Source organism: Lethenteron reissneri, chromosome 39 (assembly GCF_015708825.2).
Source record: "Lethenteron reissneri isolate LAM-NWPU_2019-01 chromosome 39, ASM1570882v1, whole genome shotgun sequence".
Classification (NCBI taxonomy): Eukaryota; Metazoa; Chordata; class Hyperoartia; order Petromyzontiformes; family Petromyzontidae; genus Lethenteron; species Lethenteron reissneri.
In genome coordinates, this window is record NC_083817.1 from 1,380,350 (window position 1) to 1,394,605 (window position 14,256).

At 47.4% G+C, this 14,256-nt stretch overlaps 1 protein-coding gene across 3 annotated transcripts in view; it reads left to right on the plus strand.

Annotated features, from left to right (window-relative positions):
• Nucleotides 1-8: 8 nt before the first annotated feature.
• LOC133351895 (uncharacterized oxidoreductase ZK1290.5-like) overlaps nt 9-14,256 on the plus strand; it is a 103,059-nt gene continuing 88,811 nt past the window's right edge. For all 3 annotated transcript variants that reach the window (XM_061567472.1, XM_061567474.1, XM_061567473.1), the window contains exon 1: nt 9-401. In XM_061567472.1, the coding sequence (XP_061423456.1) occupies nt 332-401 (70 nt within the window). In that variant the 5' untranslated portion in view covers nt 9-331. The remainder of the gene's footprint in view (nt 402-14,256) is intronic.

The following is a 14,256-nucleotide window of genomic DNA, read 5'->3' on the forward strand; positions in this document are numbered from 1 at the left end:
CCCCCACGCCCCCCCCTCACCACCACCACGAAGCGGCCCTTCGCTCCGCGTTCACTTCAAAGGCGCCGCCGCCGCCGCGTGCAGGAGCCGTCTCGATCGTCCGAGCGCTGCACGAGAGAGCCCCCCCCCACTCGAGACGACTTCTAAACAAACTCGACAACAACAACAACAGCAACAACAACAACAATAGACGGATCCTTAGCGACGCGAGCGCAACTCTAGCGGCCCAGGCACGTGCGGTCAACACGACGAGGTCCTCGGCTGGGCGAGGAGCGCTGCGCTGTCTCGCGTCTCCCCTGCGGCGCCCCTTGTGCCCGTGAGCAGCGGCCCGATGGACGCGGGCAGCGCGCTGCCCTCGGTGGAGCTCTCCAACGGGCAGACAATTCCCATGCTGGGCTTAGGTGAGTCCCACTGACGCGGCCACTCTGCTAAGGGGCCCAGCCATTGAGTATTTTATTATATTATTTTATAATATTTTTTTATGTTTTATTTTTATTATTTTATTACTTCCCTTCTACGTGACTTTACCGAAAGAACCAAAGAAGACGCACAAATCTGTCAACACTTGACCCACCCCTCCCTGGACGCACGCGGACTTTCTACACCTCCCACCGAAACCTATAGAACGGCCGATATGTAATCCACGCAGAAACGATCAAGGATTAATATTAAGGGGCCGTCCATAAATGACGTCACGCGATTTTGGCCGATTTTTGACCGATTTTTGACCCCCTCCCCCTCGTCACACGGCGTCACAAAGAGTCAGACCCCCTCAAATATGACGTCACAAAGCTCTGCCTCCCCCACCATATTTCCATTTTGAAAATGAAACATGATTGAAATCACTTTAAACTATTGTCATTGTAGTGCGTATTTAATGTGGCGCTGCACTCTGATGTTGTAGGAGAAAACACGTATTAAAAAGGAGGCGTTGGAAAGCTGAAATTTAGCATAACATTCACTTGAAAATATTCAACGTCTAACTAAAACTGCAGATGTTAAAAATATTATATTGAAGTTCTCTTATAATTATAAACTTAAAAGTAATTGTAACTATAAAAAAAATACTTGAAACTTTGTAGTAGAACGAAGCAAAATGGAGAGTACAATTATAACAATTACATATTCATTTCACATAATGAAAAGCCCTAGTAGAATCATTTAAATAATTAAGTAGTTAATAATGAAAATGAATCAATATTAGTGTTTTTAGAACAATTCTGTTTAATCTTTGGTTCTTTCGGTGAAGTCACGTCGAAAGAAAAATTAATTAAATAATAGCATACGACGTTTCGATTGCAACACAAGCAATCATCATCAGGTACGAATGAATGAGAAAACAAACCTAGTAAACTTAGAAATATAATGCAATACAACACAGAGAGTCGGCTAACACAACAGTCAACACCCCACCTGGTTGATTACGTTCTTTCAAAGATTGCTAAATTTGAGAGAGATAAAACACAGACACGGAGACACATAGACAGACACATAAGCAGAGAGAGATAACACAGAGACACACAGAGAGAGACACACATATAGGCACACAGAGAAACAACGCATCTGTGTCGAGGCCTTAGAGAGAGAGGGGGCAGAGAGAGAGGGGGGGGGGGCAGAGAGAGAGAGGGGGGGGGGTAGAGAAATTAACATGTCAATGAGAGATTTGGAGCTTCCGTGACTGCAGGAAATACTAAAGTGACAACACGAGGACACACCGAGAGACAGAGAAAACACACTTAATCAAACAAACTTAGATACATTTGGAAATGTAATGCAATGTAACACAGAGAGTCGGTCAACACACAATTAACGCGTAGCCTGGTTGATTACAAAGATCTTTGGAGTAAGGATGATAATGATGTTCCACTTATTTCTCTCGAACTGCTTTTTGTGTTTAGTTTGTTGTCCCCCCCTCGCCCCGCATCTCCGATTAGCACGGTCGGCTACGTACGGTGCAAAAGAAGTTCAACATACCGCACGTATGAAGTTCAGCATACACGTCACACCGCTGTTGCAAGGCACTTGGGAGTCGTCCCACAGGAGAACGCTTTGCCCTTTGATCGCACCGCAGGTTAAAAGATGCGGGAGCCTACAAATACAGTCCAACAATGGACTGTTGCCTGCCATGAACAAATCTCCCAGAATGTGCCCCGATCCTGGAAGCTAAGCAGGGCTCTTAAGGGCTAAGCAGGCTGTGTTATGCCTGGATAGCGCTTGGATGGGTTGATCACAATGCATAACTTGTGTTGCAGGCTGTGTGGGAGGCTTGTGATGTCGGAGGGATTATTTCATTCACAGCTGAGTAAACCTAGAAGAGACCTAAGTGGGCAGTTTCAGCAGAGATTGAACACAGGCCCTTTGGGTGGCGAGTATTCTGCAGTTAGCCAGATATCTCATTGCCCCTCGCCCAACACATGGCCTCTTAGCAAGCTTGATGAAAGCCAGCTGAATCAACAGCTCATACTTGTTCCAGTTTAATCGTGTTCATTGTCTGTGCGGTGGAATAAACGTTTTGAAATTAAAACTGCACTCAAGTACATTTATTGTTCAATGGAGAGGAATTCAGTTTCTTGCTGCCAGTAAACTTAATTATTTCGATTTTAATAATTCTCAGAATCGCTGCGTGATAAATGAAGCGATAGCAGCAGCGCTTGACTGCAACCAGATGCAGAGCAACGACAAGGCGAGCGTGGTTTTATATTCATATTCCTCTCCAGCAAGTTGTTGGCTCGAGTTGCTATTCTTGGTGCTCTCCTTGGCAGGGAAGGACGAGTGTGCTGCGATCTCCGAGGGATGTTGGGCTGTACTCTCGTGTGTCGCAGAGAGAACGCGCCGTGCGTATGTTCTGGGTGGCCTGGCAGCGCTGAGAGCCGTCGATCGTGCGTTGTTCCTCCTTCTTTCCCACGAACACTCCTGGGTCTCTCAGTCCCTGGCTGGGCCGAGTCATAAATATACTTGCAATGGGACCTCTCCTGGGACCTAATTCTCCTTCCCAAATATGCAAATACATATGACCAAATCACCCTGAAGCTGATTCGGGTTGAGCCTAGGTAGTATTTTGGATTCCCAAGAATTGTTAAGCTCGGACTGCGAAGTGGCCCAAACATGGCCAGTGCATATTATTCATTCAATGCTGCAACTTATTTCCAAGACAAATTATGGTCATGGGTAAACAGGTTTCCTGTCGCTCAATGGATCTGCCTCGTTTAAATCCCTGAACATCAATGAGCGGATGAGTGAACGATGGCAGTCTTATAACCGTGAGCCCAGACAGCCGAAATTGTGTAGGCAGTGACCCGTGACTCGCAAAGACAAACGTGTAATGTTTTAGGCAGCTCTTCCATCCTTTGATACGTGACGCTTGGCGCATATGGTTTTTAACTCTCCGTTGAAAGAGATACGACGTGCATAATCACTTAGATTCGTTGGATCCACTTGAGCTAGGCTTTCTTTGTATCAGTGGGTACTTGGTAGAGCAATAGTCTTGCCAACCATAGGTCATCGGTGTGGGGGTCAACTCCGTGCATCATCTCTCCAGAGTCGGCGAAATGAGGACCAAATGATGAATATCACCTGTCACGAAGTCGGCCATGAACTTCCTGCACAGAGACTGTGACTTGCCGTAGTGATGTCAAATTGTAACCGCTTGCACACAGGATCACCAACAGAGCTGATCGGCTCGAATATACGTGATTGCATCAATGGTCACACATTTTTGCGCAGAATCACATTTAAAGGTTATTTATGGGCATCATCTAAATATATACCTGATGCACGGTTGCGTTTTATTGCGTTGTTAATCTCAGTTTCATTCAGTGATAAATGCTCATTTAAGAAAAGCAATTGTAAGGGAGGCTTTGGTCCTGGTCATTGTGTAGGAGCAGTTCAAAATCACGTGCAACTGGGTGTGTGAGAAAGTAGCATTTGGGTTGTGACACTGCCGGAACGTAGTGGCCGGCTATCGCTATTTACGTTGCTGATTTTTTTGATAGCTTTTCAATAACATGTTGGTATTCGTATATATCTCTTTGCGATGACAAACCCTGTAAACAAATTAATCTGGGCCCAGTTATTATTGAACCATGAGCTGTATGAACTGGCTCGGTGGTGAATGTGATGCCCACTAACACACATGGCTTCCCAATATAGTGAGAACGAGAGGGGGGAAATGTGTCACGACCCTATATTTAGCTGTGCCAGTTGCTCCCACACTGAATTCACAGGGTGTGCTCCTGTTTCCTTTGGCCAAATCACACACGGGCCCAGACTCTTCAGCTGTGGAAACCTCGACATTCACAGGAGAAGTGAATGATACGACATCCAGTATGGAGGGTTGCAGGGTGGGTGCTTAGGTTGATTAAATCAGATGAAAACCAATGCGCTCTCGAGTCTTGAAGTGAACATACAAACTCTCGACGTTTACATCATGGGACCTCCTTTGCCGGTGTCAAAATATAAGAATAGGTTTTCCCCTTTTTTCTGGCAACAAAACAGCTGTGTTAAGATGTTAAAAAACCAAACTGAAACCTTTTACAAGGATTCATGTCTGCATTCACCACAATTCTTGTGGTCAGAATGCAAACAAAAAAACATACTCTGATAATATATGCATTGTCTTTGAATCTGATTGGTCCACACCAGAAACAGCTTTCTTTCGAGTATGTTTTTTTGCATTCTGACCACAAGTATTGTGGTTAAAACAGACGTGATTCCTTGCAAACGGTTTCAGTTTGGTGTTTTAACATCTTAACACCTGTTTTGTTGCCAGAAAAAAAGGGGAAACCCTATTCTTATATCTTGACGTTTAATGTGGAACACGTTGACGGCTGGGGCAGTGTTAATATTCTTCTCGGCCTTGTGGCTTTGAATGATTTGTCCGGGTGTTGCTGTTGTGACTGAGTGCGCTGCTCACATCTGGAAGGTTGCAAGTTCACAACCTGGTTGGAGGTCCACAGAGCCAATTATGATGCTGGGGTCAATAAAATGAGCATAACTTTGTTTGACACTTTTCACCGTGGGTCTAAAATATCTTCTCTCCGGCTCTCCGCACTGGAAACTTTTTTTCTGCAAGCTCCAAACTTTCCTCTTCTCTATGACTGTGTCTCTCGGTGTGAAGTGTCTTCATTCCTACTAGAACCATACGGCCACCTACTTCCAAGTCCTGTAGCATTATACTCTCCGACTCACTCTCACCCCTCTAAGAATATTATCTCTTCGGAAATGATCTCCATGGGCATGTTCCATGGTTTGCACAGTGCCTTGAGATGCGGTTGCAGTTGGACGCTTTACGAATCCGCTTTGTATCGTTGAATTGTGTTCCTTTGCCTCTTCCTGCAGATGTCGACACGTTAGTGCTGCGCAGTGTTACTGACCTGCTGTGCAAACCTCTGCGTTCTATGCTCCGGATGAAATCCCTCCGATGTCTTAGCCCGGGGATGCTGTTCGCTGATAAGCCGTGCCACTCTGCTGTCTGCCAATGCTTTTGCAGAGATAGAACAGAACTTCACCCCAATTTTCCCCGCCAGTTGCAATGATTGCCAAGCGAAAAAATGTACAACGCAGGAGAGGCAGGTGCTAGCAATTTATTCTGATTGCGCCGCGGTAATGAGATCGCTGTCTGGCCCCGCGGTCTGCGAGGTGGCCTTGCGTTTCACAGCCTGGCAAGGTCACGGCGGTGACCCTGCTGACCCCTGCTCGAATGTGCCTGCTGCACCTTGCCAGCGTGTGAAGTGCTGCCCATGCTCTGGGCCACTGTGGCCTCTTCCCACGCGGCTCGGAGCACAAGCCACCTCCCCACACCACTTATTTAGACTTTTTTTTTACAAATTTCTACGTTTTTTAATGAATGAATACTAATTAATTTTAAATGATTGCGTGCCTGACGGAGCATGTAAAGCATTACATCATGCGTGTAAGAATATGATTGGTCGTTTTCTAATTATATGCAACGTTTATGCAAATGTATAATTGTTAGGATAATGGTGCTTAACAAGACGGGACAAACGAGGATATGAATTCTCATACGCCTTTTTCGAAATGCATATACGGTACGTGCATGCACTGCCCAGGCACTATAATCGAGTTGTACATTGTAATTTCTGTTTTTGAGTGGCTTTCTCTACTTTTTGTCAGCGTTAGGACTGGCGCGTGCATGCCTATTCTAGAACCTGTGCGAGAGTGGAGCCACACATAAATTGTCTGGATGTAGCAAAGTTCTTCGTTCAAACTCCTTTAGGGGTCTCTTATACGCCGATTGCTTCACTCTGCGCTCATCTGCCAGGCAATACATCCACATGTACATATGATAAAGGAGCAGCCCTGCAGTTCCTTGCTCACTCGACTGCTTGCCGAAGGGCCTGTGCGAGAGGGAGCTCATCAGAGCCCATCTAGAGGGTATTTTGGTGACTCTTTCACTCTGGCTAAACATCTTGAATGTACCCGTTGCAAATGAGTCGGGCTACATTTAATGTGAAAGACTATCTTAGGGAGCCAGCAGGCTTCTAATCACTTTGCCTGAATAATAGTATGTTCAATCTTCTAACATGTTTTCCTGAAAATTGCAGAACTCCTAAACCAATCGCTGCAAGATGTAACTCCACAAATGACCAATATCGCTTCCCAGATCTGTGCGCTCTAGTTTTTTGGCAAGATTGGCAGCAACATATTTAGCAAAAAGCGTTTCAAGAATTAAAACAATCCTGTGAACTTGCAAAGCAATGCGATCAGCACGTGCAGCTGCGAGTCTGTGTGCCTGGCGTGTGGTGAGCAGTGGTGCAGTGGTGAGCGCTACGCCGTGTCACGAACCCGGCGACTCGAGTTCGATTCCTGCTCACGACCAACACCTATTGACGATTATCTGAACAAGTCCTGGGCCTCCCCTAGGTCGACTCAGCCTCAAACGAGTACCTCGTGTGATGTCTAAACATCGCCACTGGGGAGACAAAGGCGGTCGCAGTTGGCGCTGGCCACCCACCCCCCTCGTGTGTCGCGTTCGCCTTAATAGGTGCTCGCTAACAGCACTTGCGCCAAGAGCCTGTTAAGGCTATAGGGGGGGACATTGTCTTTGCCTATTTTGTGTCTGTTTGTGTGTTCACGCATACAGAATGACGGCTTCCTTAATTGCCTGGTGTGCCGGTTTACTTCTCTCGTGCTATCAGTGATGAATGGGCTGTCGGTATCGTTCTATCTATGCATGTGTCTTATCAGCCCGCGTAGGATTCCTGAATAGGAATGTTTTCACGCCGCCATGTCATGAGCGGGTGGCAGTGCAGGCCGTCTGTCTAATACCTATCTACACACCCATCACCTAATCTGCCTGTCTGTCTCTCAGCCTGAATGAGTCCAGACAAACTTCTGGAAGACGGTTTAAAATTCCAGGCGTCTATTCCAGAAGGGCGCTGTGTCCGAGGTCGACCGAGGGCGGCCGGGCTGGTCAGCGGGGAGCCCCCCAGGGAATTCCTTTCACGATTCTTTCCCATCCAGTAACGCGCAGTGGCAGAGGAGGCGCGAGAGTGCCTGCCGCGTTCATTACACGCGGGGCCACGGCCGCGGTGCGACGCCAATCGATGCGTCGCGCTTATTTTGCAAACGGGAGGCTGCGAGGTGGTTTCAGTCTTTTCCAGGGTTAAGAGGAGGAGTGGGATGTTCATGCACGGCTGTATGTTTTCTCGCTCTGTGACGCGGGACTATAATATACACGATGCCGCGATAACATCTCTCTCTTGATGCTCGCACAGCTTCTTTGGATGCGGTCATATTTAGACGCTATGTAAGTCCACATCGTATACAAATAAAGACTTTACAACTCTTTGCCAGTTCTCCGCTGGATGAAGGACTTCCCACGTCGTGTCAGTCATAGGGGTTGCTTGAACATACCTTGCCATGCCGGTCAGGGCAAGTTCGGATATCACTCGCCACTGATGTGAGCCGTGGCTGGCTTGAAGCGCAGGGCCACATTCACTGCACTGCCGCTCAACCCCAGTTCACATGGGGTGTCAATAAGTGAAAATATTCCATCACTGCACCGGTTACTTGACGGGCAGGCAGACATTGTGAATCCGATAGGCGTATCGCGTGAATCAAAGCAACAGTCCCTGGGGTTTTCACATCGGAATAAAGCACGTGTGAGAGAGAGGGCCTTTCTGTAAGAGGGCTACGTCTCTAAGAACAGGTTACGCTTTCAATAGAGGTTAATCATCCACAATCGCGCACCGTTGTGGCCTCCACATTCACAACAACAACACGTGCCGAGGTTGGTGGCCTGGCAAAAAATAAAGTTAGCCGCCTACTTGTGCCTTAGGGGGGAAAGTGCCACTTTTGTCTGGGTCACAGTTGTCACCTTTGATTTTTAAAGAAAATATGGACAAAGATCAAAGTCACGTCCTCCCAAAATAGGTGTTTGAGACAACTCAATATAGAAACATGCAAGTGATTTGAAGAGTCAGAAGAGTGCTGATTAACAGATATTAAATTCTAGCCCTTCTAAATCCGAACGCCGTACTTCACCACGCTGGTCAGTGTGGGTGAGTCAAGGTGGGAGGGCAGCACTGGTTCTGATTTAACTCGCCACTGGTGTGAACGGTGGCCACAAGGTTCATAGCGCAGCGAGCTAACCACTGCTTCACCGTTCCCCTTCATGGGCACTGTCGATACGAGTTCTGTACGGGTGGCAACTCGACTGGAGCACAGACATTCCGAATCTGGTGACCACCTAGTAGGCTGAAATGTAGCAAAACACGAATTGAAATGGGTCACATGATCAGGCCACATGGCATGTTGATGGTTAAATCGTCCATTATATTGTGCTTAATCTGTAAATGGCAATTATTTATGAAGCAGAGATAACAGCATTACCGTTGCATAATCATAACATCTTGCTCGGAAGTGCCCTGTAAATACGTCAGTACAGCAACGTCACTCGAGCGGAAGGGTGAAGTCAGTCGTCCAGTGTTATTGCCCTATAACTGGACATCCTGCTTCCAATGAAATAACGATTGTTAATATAGATTATGTCACTGCTGTCACATGGGCAGCTTGCACATAGACACACACACACATACGCGTGCGCTTACAGGAAATGGGTTTGGTAACTTCGTACGTGAGGGCCTCTCAAGTCTAGGAACTCCGTTTTCCTCCCAGATGCAAAATTTAATTGGCCAAAGTATGGAAGAGCAGCATGCTCCTTAAAAGGTCTTGGGGCTCTGTGAGGCTTTCCTGGATACACAATGACATTGCATATAGCAATTCACTTCCTTTCGAAAGTTAGATCTTAAATGCTGTCACGAAAACGTATACATCGTTCATGATTTTATTTGGCTTTTTGAGTCTTGGCCACTTTAAATTAATCTTAAAAATCCCAATTTGACACACTTATGAAGCACAGTATAAGGTAATAGCAAATTAAATAACTCACAATTATGCATCAGTCTCGTTAATGTTGATGACAACTGTTATATCTGAGTGTCTGGCACATGAACATTTTCTTTCATTACCAAAGTAAATACGCAGATTTGAGCAAAAGTTTACGACTTTAACTTTAGACCAAGATACTGCTATCGACATTCTTATGGTGGCGTAGATGGGGGTGCACAACATTTCTACAAAGATGAATATGCCCCATCCGTGCTGCTAGCGAGCTGTGTGGCCAGCACCATGCCCGGCCACCTTTGTGCTCCCATTACTGACGTTACACACCACATCAATCAAGTTGAGTCATCCTAGGGGGGGGGGGGAGGCTCAGAACCGAGTCTAATTATTACCATCGATGTTAGCCGCAACTGAGAATCAGATCACCAGGTCCGTTGTGCCGTGCGTTAAGCACTATGCCACCGCTCCCCCGAGTTATGTACGGGTGGCAACTCGACTCTGGAGGACAGACGGTTTGAATCAGGTGACCACCTAGCAGGCTGAAATGTAGCAGACACGCATTGAAATCGGTCACATGATCAGGCCACCAGGTTCGTAGTGCCGTGCGATAACCGCTATGCCACCACTCCCCTATATACACACGCACACATATCCAATAATTATCTCCCGTTGGGAGAAACTAAACAACAGTAAACATAGCACCCTAACAAATGACAAAATGGGGTTGCTTTATCATTGTCTTATCTCTGTTTACAAACGTGGGCATGACGCACGCCAACCCTGGGTGACCCCAGTACCGTTACTGTGATCAGGGGAAATGATGGTCGCTGTTGATAGCCGTTTGTCTGCAGCCTCTCCCCCTCTTTAGGCAGGCCTGGCTCTGCGAGCCTCCCCCTCTGCTATTTTGACGTGGCGCACACACACAAACCAGCCCTGCACACAGCGCTCGCAAGATACACAGATTAACGGCCTCCCATCTCGATCCATAAAGGCAATTGAATGAAAGTGGTATATGAATCTTAAACATCGGACGTAATGGGAACATCTGATTGTGGAACTCAGGGCCTGGTGTTCAACATCCTCGTCACTCGGCCAGCTCCATTTCCCTGCTGTCTCGTTGTTTGTTTGTAAAAATGTTTTACTAAATATACGGGATGCTGAAATGCAACATAGCAATGTCTCCAAAGAAAAACGTTCTTTATCACCGTGTGTTACCTGCCGTGACGTGGATCAGAAGCATGGACACTGAGGACAAGAAAAGGAACGGCCGTTGAAAAGGGTGCAGAGGAGCGTGGAGAAGTACAAGCCTGGGATTACAACGAGAGACAGGAAGAGGAACGCAGATTAGAGAAGAGATGCAAGCGAGAGCTGTCGTATTGAGCGTTAAGAAGTGTGGGCTTGGGCAGGACGACACGTCACTTGGGCAGGGCAGGTGTCTTGTGCAGGACACATCTCTTTGGCAGGGCACGTTTCGGGAAGAAATGATGGCCGGTGGCTAAGACAAATAACGGAGTGGCGGGCCAAGGGAGGGAACTCGCCCCAGAGGACCTCCACCGCGGAGATGGAGCGGTCACATTGGCCCCTCGCGTGCAGGAGCAGCGTGGATCGTTACAGGACCGTGAGAAATGGTGGATGGCTCGGGGGAGGCCTTCATCCAGCAGTGGAGCGATCATACCTAAAGATGATCCCGTCTGCTGGAAAATGCACGGCAAACGTGTGTCGTAAGACCTGTCCTTGCATCGCTCGCAAGTAGAGGTCATTCTGTGCTGGTGCCAAATCCGAATATTGCTATTGGTATAATATATTGGTATGGTAATACGAATATGATGTCACCATTAGCTATCGTGAACGGAGATGACGAATCTAATTGGGATCGTACTGGAAAAACAAAGCACCGCACTTGAATTGTTATAAAATAAATTGCATTTGCAATTTAATACGTTCGTAAAACGAGCTTGGATCCTGGTGTGGTGCCATGGTTAGCACGCTGGACTTAAATTCCACTCGGGTACGAGCAATATTGTGGGTTGATGTTACATCATAATAGTTATCAGCTGTTTGTCAATCCACTGCTGGATTGTGGCCTACCCATGCCTCTTGGTCATAGCGGTTGTTTGACCGTACTTCACCACACAGGTCAGTGTGGGTTGTAGACTGACATGCACATGGCCGACTGATATTACCACTGATGTTAGCCCTGGCCAGGAGTTGAACTCAAGCTACCGGATGTTACGGTCCATGGAAGCTATTTTTTAAGCTCGTGAAACAAGAGTTTTACAGCACCGAATGTTATGAAGGTTTAATCAAGATATCCCTCCCCTGCCGACTGGAAAACCTGAAAAGCTTCATTGTGCCAGATTAAATCAAACCGTTCGTTGCTCACGGAGCCGCATTGTGGCATTGACGCACGAACAACGGAGACGTGTACCGCTTTGCGCATACGCCCCTCGCTCCCGCGCACGCACACTCTCTCGCACACGCATAAACATACACACCCACTGACGCGCACAACATGAGCACACACTTAGAAAACCTTACTCGCATGCGTACGTACAAGGGTCTCCTTTAAGCCTCCTTATGGGGTTGTGAAAGTACCGTTTAGGGAGCCCCTATTACGAACCGGCGCATTATGGCCCAATCACCTAGAATGCACCCAATCTCATCGTTTACGGAACTTTTAACGCTCCTGCATCGATGTCCCTCTCCTTCACCAATCCGCGCCGGCTGGCTTGGTGAAGCGCGGTCAAACGACCCCCACGCACCGCACGGAAGTGGGGAGTCCCTCGTCCTGCACGGCATTGGAAAGCGTTGGGACGTGCGTCTCGTGGGATTTCACTGTCGGCGAGTTTCCGACGCCCTGCTGGTGAGACGTGAGGTCTTAAACGTCACGGTGAAGTCCGCCACCACACTTCTCCGAGGACGTCGCTGCTGTAACGGCGGGAGCGACTTCGCGGTCGTGTGTCACGATACCACGAGGTTAGCGCATCTGCCCGTCATAACTTTTAACCCTTTTTCAATCTCATCAACGGAGATAAAACCCTATACGGAACAGCCCAGTACACACGGTTTAAGTCCGGACCCACGTGGAAATAACGGTTTGATTTTTTTGGGGGGGTCTACGACTTTCTCGAAGAAAGTCTGTCAAAGGAGCTGTTTTTGCACTTCCATTTGAGGAATTTATTTTTTACGCTATTACGTTTTATAGGCGGCTGCTACCACCGCCTCTGCGTCGAAGATGTAATTAGGCTTCCTGGTGACAGCAGTAACTCCTGGGTTCCTGTGCGCAGTAAACCGTGATTGTGCGGAGCAGTGAACCACAGCCTGTTTGGAAAACCGTTGCTCAAAGGGTCACTTAAAATCATTAGGTTCACTCCCTGGCTGGCCCAGCCAGGGATGCAATTTTAGCCAATTTACAGGAGGGCACTTAGCTAGCGGTGTGCGTTTAAACAGAAGGCCACTGGTTCTCTGCTTTTTGGCACTTTGCGCTAAGGGTTGTGCTGCACAGGCAGGCGATTAGTAAATAAATAACCAAGTGTTGTCCTGTGAAAAACAACGCAGGGCTGTGTGTTGTTGGCGGTGATAGCGGTGTTACCCGGCTCGCCACGCGCTAATCAAGGTCAGAGGTCACCGCCACAGCAGTCTCTCTTGTGCCAGGGCGACCTGGCGGTGCAAATAACAGCCGCGACAAAAAACAGAAACTCAACAAAAACAACTTAATCTGTGTTTGTACAGCATTTTGAAATGCGGTTGCACGTAGACACGATGTGTCAGTCCGTCACGGCATCGTGCCAAATCACGCGCGTTGCAACCAGAAGTACACTTCGTAATGTTTCATAACGCTGTGATCGTTCGTAACCGGACAAGAGCTCTCTTGGGATTATTTATGTCTTTCTAGGATATCTGCAGTAGAGACGCGTTTCATCACAGTTCTTGTTGCCACAATGTTCCACGTCATTGCTAACCAATGCCGCATACATACGCGAGCAGACATCACCCAACCACGTTGGGCGCTCAGCCAGACCTCTTGTCTCTGTGTGCACCTCCTCACTTAGTCCAACTTGGATAGCTTGGTAGAGACATGAATGGAGGTGGGAGGGCAGAGGGTTATGACACAGTTGATTTATGTTTTCCTTTATTGCTGTGCTTTATTTTGTATTTGTTTTGCGTTTTGTCATTTTGATGACCCAGATTATACATTCAAATTAGGCTATCGCGTGCTCTCTTGAGTTCTCTCGCCTGGTTAAGCAACTGTACTTGAAACTTGAAAGGTGGGGAAATTGGATGGCGCATTATTATTATTATGGAGGTTGCTCGTTTATTGGCAGTCGAGAGAAGAAAGGTCTTGTTTACATCAATTCATATCTGCATGGTGTAGAAACGAGGTGTGTAAAGATGAATTGATTCACGGATTGAAATGGATTTCACTGCTTGGATTTTTCTCAAAATTGTGCACACGTGGGAATATGTGCACGATTTGTGAAGAATACGACGGGGTAGCAGCCAGAGAGTGGATTGCTTCCGAGAGGGCATCTAGCGAGGAGTCGGAGCGATGAAATTAGCCCTCGTGCTCGTCCTGTGACCGTGAGAGATAGTGGCAGCTTGGGGCGAGGCCTTCATCCAGCAGTGGATTGACCATGGACGATTGTGCAATTGTTCAAATGTCACCTTGAGCACAACGGGGTTAGTGATACAGAATAAATGATACAAACGAGAGCCGATACAATGGAGAGTATTGTGATAATCCGTCCGGTATCTGGAGGAGTGGATCGTTGCACGCCTAGACACACATGACACACGCTGCACAAACTACACACACACACTTTGACACGTTCAACGTGTACACACAAAACACATGCGTCCCTTTATAGATAAGAGGCCGTGCACAATCGG